This window comes from Apaloderma vittatum, unplaced genomic scaffold (assembly GCF_000703405.1).
Source record: "Apaloderma vittatum isolate BGI_N311 unplaced genomic scaffold, ASM70340v1 scaffold44749, whole genome shotgun sequence".
Classification (NCBI taxonomy): Eukaryota; Metazoa; Chordata; class Aves; order Trogoniformes; family Trogonidae; genus Apaloderma; species Apaloderma vittatum.
In genome coordinates this window covers 1-6,186 of record NW_009734349.1, presented here as the reverse complement: position 1 = coordinate 6,186, position 6,186 = coordinate 1, and the positions used below count along the sequence as shown (strand labels likewise).

Sequence of the window (6,186 nt, the reverse complement as noted above, 5' to 3'; positions counted from 1 at the left end):
GACTTTCAGGATTTGACTCTAATATACCCTGGTTCCAGGGCAAGTAAAGAACCTCAGCACCTCCACAGGCTTGTCCTGTACATGCTTCTTTGTCTTCAGAGGTCTTTTTCTCCTCAAGCATTTCTGAATGTTTTCTTAGGGTAAAGCAGTGAGTAGATACAAATCATGCTCAGAATTAAGTATTTTTCTCTCAGGGTGCTAGAATGGGAAATGAACATTAGCAAGCAGATGGAGGAGGAGTGCCACAGCATGGTATACAGAGAGAGATGAGGAGCTTGGACTGCAGTATTTAAGATACATTAAAGAGTTTCTGGTTTCTTGTAGTCACTGAACCTTCACGTAGTCTTTTAAGACTGGCAACTAGATGATCTTTCGAGGTCCCTTCCAAACCTAACATTCTGTGATTCTATGTGAGTCTGCGAAGGTTAACTGTAGTTTCCTGGCCAACTTCAAGCTATTCTAGCTATATTTCACTGACCCAAATTCTCCATGCTCTTTCATTTAGATACAGTGTTTTCCAGCTCCTGCCCCAAATTGTTGAACGTTTTCTATTTTCTATTCCAGAAGTGTCTGCATTTCAGGAGCTGGTAAAATGATTAGTACATACGTATACATATATAAGCATATTGAAAAATTCTAAAACATCTTTCCATGAAAAAGCTGGTAAACAAGGTTTTTCAAAAGCAAGTAGAGATGTTGAATACTGAAGTGCAAGTGCCCTAGGACCAACTGATTTTCAAAAAACATTGAGATTGAAAACTGGGCAGTTAAAAGCCATATTGCTCTACTGCTTTTTTAATGTCTTGCATATGCAGCAGGAAGAGGGCTTCTGGAAATTAATTTCTCCCTGTCATTCAAGGTGAAATTAAATGCAGAGCACTGTGTGATTCCATGACTTATTTTTTTTTACTACTTTTTGTCACATTAAGATAATGAAAAGCCCATGAAAGTGATAGAGGATGAAGACCTTGTGGACCAGCAGCTCATCAGTGAATTGAGGAAAGAGTATGGGATGACCTACAATGACTTCTTCATGGTGCTGACAGACACTGACATGAAGGTCAAGGTGAGGGTTTCAACTACGTGAAAGAAGAGGCACAGGAAAAATATGAAAAACTTGAAACTATTTAGGAAGTTACACTACAGGCTTGCATGTGAAGCACATAAGAGACTGGTGCAGGACCTTTGTCATTGCTAGAGGACAAGAAAAGGGACAGTAAGAGAAATTTTCAGGAATTAGGTAGCTACATTGTCTGCAGTTAGGAGATTTCAGGAACTATGGGTTTCTGCTGGGATGATGAGCTGACACTAAAGAAACAGGACTAGTTGAATGGCCTTGCAAAAAAAAAAGAATAGAATGACAATTTGTTGCCTGCAATGGTCTGGCCTTATCATGTTGGGCAAATAGTGAAAATAGAGCACTTCTAAAAAGCAGTCTGCCTGCAAAGCCAGTAATATTTTCCATGGTTTCTAATCTGGTTTAGGCCTTCTTACCTGTGTGTAAATAGGAATACTCGAATCTCTATATATCCTACAGTGCTGTGATACATGCAGAGACTGCTAATATGTGCATTCTTTCATCCATCTGTTCTTTTTTAACAGCAATACTATGAAGTACCTATAGCAATGAAGTCTGTGTTTGATTTGATCGACACTTTCCAGTCACGAATTAAAGACATGGAAAGACAGAAAAAAGAGGGCATTGTCTGCAAAGAAGATAAGAAGCAATCCCTTGAGAGCTTCTTATCCAGGTATTACCTTCTGTCCTTATCTGCTGCTAATTCTAATAATTATTGTCTTATTGAAAAAACATCTATCCAGCTATTTCTGTTATCTTTTTAACAGAGATTTATCAGTATTGGCAGTGATAGGCAAATAGAAAGATGTAGCCAAAGCTGAATGCAGCCTTGCACACAGCACTCTTAAGTCAAGATGTTGTGTTTCCTGACTGACTGCACATTCTTTGGACATGAACTTTCTGTACTACAGTTCCCCCATCATGATATGGAGATAATAAAAATTATTTGCATTAGAAGAGCAGCTAAGGATTATGTCACAGATGTTAGCTCATTGTTTTGAATGTATGAAGCACAGTGTTTTATGTGTTTCAATCATCAACCATCAGTCTCATTAATTCCCTTTTAATCCGTGTCATGTAGCTTGAATCAGTAATTAATTCTCTGTAACTTCCTTCTTACCCTGCTTGAGATAATAGTTGGTCTTAGCCAGTATTAGTCATGCATATTACTAAAGAAAGGTCTTGCAGATGTCTCTTGCAAATAGTTTGAGGCCTTCTGCAGAAAGACAGTTTTGTTTCTGCAATCTATATATGCCGTGTTACTGCTCTGAGACCTGAATTCCAAGCAATAAACATGTCTGAACTGTGGGAACTTATGTCCACAGAAGAGCTGTGCAACTATAGCTCTCTCTGTGACTGGATAAGTTACATGAAATTAGGGCCACCCCATCACGCTAGGCTTTACCTGTTACTACTGCATCCTCCTCACCTGCTATCAAAATCCATGGGAATACACTGCTAACACCAGGTGGCTATAAAAATAACTCAGGAGGCATGATGGATTATGATTAGAGGAGGAAGGGAGCAACAGGTAAATGACTAAGTTGGTTCATAAACATTTTAAATTCAATGGCCACTTCAACAGAAAGAGAACCTTTAACAAGATTCACCCCACCCACTGCACCACCTCCTGTTTAGGTCTCTGATTCATCCTCAGGACCACCAAGAAGAACCACAGTTTGGAAACAGCTGTCCAACACAAGAGCGAGCTTGTATGCAGAAAGTGACTGGCCCCAAATCCTTCTTTGCTTGGAAACAGCCCTAGTAACAAAAACACATTAGAAAAACAGGCAGAAAAAATGCAGAATGTTGCATATGTAAACAGAACGGCTGCTGCACAGAATGCATTTGTTGTCTGTGAAACAAGCATCAGGCTTTAAATGTTGGGTGGACTTCATCAGCCACATTAACTGGTCTGATTCCCAGCAAGATTCCTTCCAGTTTTGTCCAAGATTATCTTCCCAGTTGGACAAGAGTCCTGGCATCATCTCCCTGGTGCTGGTCATTGGGGAGGTCAGTTATAATAATGCAAATACTGTTCTTAACAAGCCTGGCCAGCATGAAAGGAGACCATGGGAGCCAGAGCTGGCTTGAGTAATGCTTAAAAGCCACATGTATTAGGAGATCCTTGAGTTTGTGGGGGGAAGTCCCCCTATAATACCAAGACACTGTCTGTGCTGCTCTCTGGGCTCATGAACAAGAATGGGATGAGAAATAGGTAGAAAAGGAAGAAAGGATGCACACAGGAAAGGGTCTGGCAGATCTGTCTACACAGGCGCATTGGCCTGTGGCTTCTGATGTCAGAAATAAAGCATAAATCTGTACAATAATGTTGGTGAACTAACAGCTGTGAAGGACCAACTGAATTAATTTCTCAGTAAAACGTAGGCCCTGACAAGCACACCAAGCATAGGGATTGCCTGGGACAGGAGGATGAACAACTTGAGTGGCTTTCAACCCTTTTCAGCTCTGTGCACCTCCAGAGGAGATGCTCAAAAAAGTGGAAAGGAATTAAGAGTATTCACAGATAAGATTCAATCCTGGTTTATGCCTTGGACAAAATATGATCCAACGTTTACATTCTCAGTCACTGTTTACAGGTAGCCAGGAGCTTTTGCTATACAAAGTATCACAAAGATTACTTTTTTTCCTTATTTTCAGAATAACACCATGAAATACCCCCCTTCCCCTCACCTCACATATGTGATTCTTAATGCTTCTCATTCCTATTCGCACAACTGTATACACACGCCCATGTCTCTTTGCTGCTCCTCCTGGGCAAAATTAAAACTGGGGAGATTTGCTTTGCAGGGATTTACTCGTTTAATTATAAAAATTAGATGCAGCATCAGTCAGTCAAAAAGGCAAAGTCGTCAGCATCCTCTGCTCTTTCAGCAACTTCTGTGACTTTGAGCAAATCCCAACACATCTTCTACTTCTCTCAAGTGGAACAGAATTGGCCCATCGCATTAGCCTTTTTTTGAGATCTTCACAGGGTGCTGCAGAAAGGCCGGCTATTATTATACCAGAGTAACATCTGCATCCATTTAAAAGATCATTTCCTGCTACAAAAATATCCCTGCAGCTTTGCAAATTCCTATAAATTTGATTTATTTAGGTTTAGTGAAGAAGTACCTTAATTCAAAAGAGGGATTGTTTGGAGAGTATTAAAAACCCTTACAGTTAGAACTTTTGAAGGTTTCAGGTGTCCTTATGGCATTGCTTTTCCTCAAGAGGGCAACGGAAGGTGCTCCCTGTGCAAAAAGTTTGGTTAGATATGACATCCCTTATTAAAGAAATATCTAAGATTTACCTTATTGCCTCATGCCTTATATATCCACAGACTTGCACAACCACATACTTAAAAACAAGCTCAGATTTAAAGGCATGTCAAAGGTATTTTGAGCAAGTGTGGTATAGAAGAAAAAGAGGTCAGTGAGTATTTACACAAAAGTATGAGTTATGTCTGAAATGAAGATACACCCTAATTCTCAGACAGCCCTTGGACTGCAAAATAACTGTGCAGTTCCAACAGTGGTGAGTGACGTAAAAGCTAAATGTCTAGTAAGGAATTCTACAGGACTCTGTCTTTCTCTTGAATATACACTTCTCAGCATTGTTGTAACTACTGAAGAGGGCTTTGAGTAAAGATCGTAAGCTTTGCAGTGTTTGTTTGGTGAAGCAGCAAAGCTGCAGATGTTTTCTGTAGAATTTTGGAGCTGTAAAATTCAAAACAGGCTTTATCCTCTCCCAGCAATGCAATAGATAGAACTGGGAAGATCTCCCATCCAGCTGTTACTTAGAAGTTGAGAGAGGTCAGACATATCTCAGCCTACAGAGAAGAAAAAAGCTGGAAGGACTGAAGCAACATGCCATGACCATCTCCTGTGGCACGCTCTTCTCTTTCCAGGTTTCGATGGAGAAGGAGGCTGGTGGTGATCTCTGCTCCCAGTGATGAAGACTGGGCTTATTCCCAGCAGCTTGCTGCTCTCAGTGGACAAGCCTGCAATTTTGGTGAGTCAAAAGAAATTAGACTCCCCAAAACCACATCCTTCCTGCTGATGTGATGGATTCTTTGGCTTAAATCTGAACCTAGACAGTCTGAGGAGTCTGACAAGTGAGAAGTTTGCATACCTACACCAAATCCAAATGGAAAACATTGTGCTAAGCAGGTAGTATAGCACACTCTGACAGCTAAACAAAGTGTTCCCTGGAATCATTTGTGTGAGGCAGGTTAGCAATCCAAAGTTTCTTTTCATGCTTGTACTTCAGGGGATCAATAGTATTTTATTCTTCTTACTGCATAAATTAATGACATAAGTACATTGCTTTAGGAAAGGTAGATTTCTTAATACTTAGCTCAGAACTGGGCCAGATGCATGGACATAAGGGCTTTTTCTTTTCTTCCCTGCTTCATTGAGAACACCTGTAAAAATATTAATGGAAGCCCCTTTAATCCAGTAAGGACCTTCCCAGCCCTAACTAGCTACTTATGATCCAGTGGAGAAAGATGGGCTCCTCCAGGAGGCAATTAAGAGCAAGACCTGAAAACACTCTTCTTGTCTTTCTGTTGAGAAGCTCGAGAAACTTACTCAACTTAGGTTGCTAGCAATGCAAATACCATAGAGTGCCTAGACTTGACTCCTACAACAGGATGAAACAGGTCCCATTCAAAAGCCCCTACTTCAGTACATTTCAGTTATGCCCAAAGGGAGAACTGCACAGTATCACTGTTTATTCCCAATCACATGTGTTTTTATTCAAAGCGTCAGTATCATTCCGTAACTACCAAAGTAAACTGTGACATGGGCCACTGTAAAATGCTTACTGAAGAACAGACTGTAAGGAAAAGAGTTCTCCCCACCCTTTCGTAGTGACGATTTAAAGAAGAACCAATGAGTTCCCAAAGCATTTGTCCTCAATGGGTATTTTAACTGCTATGTTTCCAAACATCTTACCTCCAAGTTGTAAAAAGTTACATCAAAGATTTTGTAGATTGTAGACTCAGTTACATGAACAGTTTCTACAGCTCCTAAAGTCTTTCTTCAAAGCAGAGGCAAAAGCCCAAGCCTCTGCCTAGAATCACAGAATGTCAGGGGTTGGGAGGG

At 40.4% G+C, this 6,186-nt stretch overlaps 1 protein-coding gene across 1 annotated transcript; it reads left to right on the top strand.

The window, feature by feature from the left end:
- Positions 1 to 929: 929 nt before the first annotated feature.
- LOC104279046 (coiled-coil domain-containing protein 80-like) lies at positions 930 to 5,092 on the top strand (the record flags this gene model as incomplete). The annotated part of the gene is made up of 3 exons (XM_009876210.1): positions 930 to 1,066; positions 1,603 to 1,751; positions 4,989 to 5,092. Coding segments are annotated over 3 exons (390 nt in total), but the record flags the coding sequence as incomplete, so codon positions are not given.
- Between the last annotated feature and the right edge of the window lie 1,094 nt (positions 5,093 to 6,186).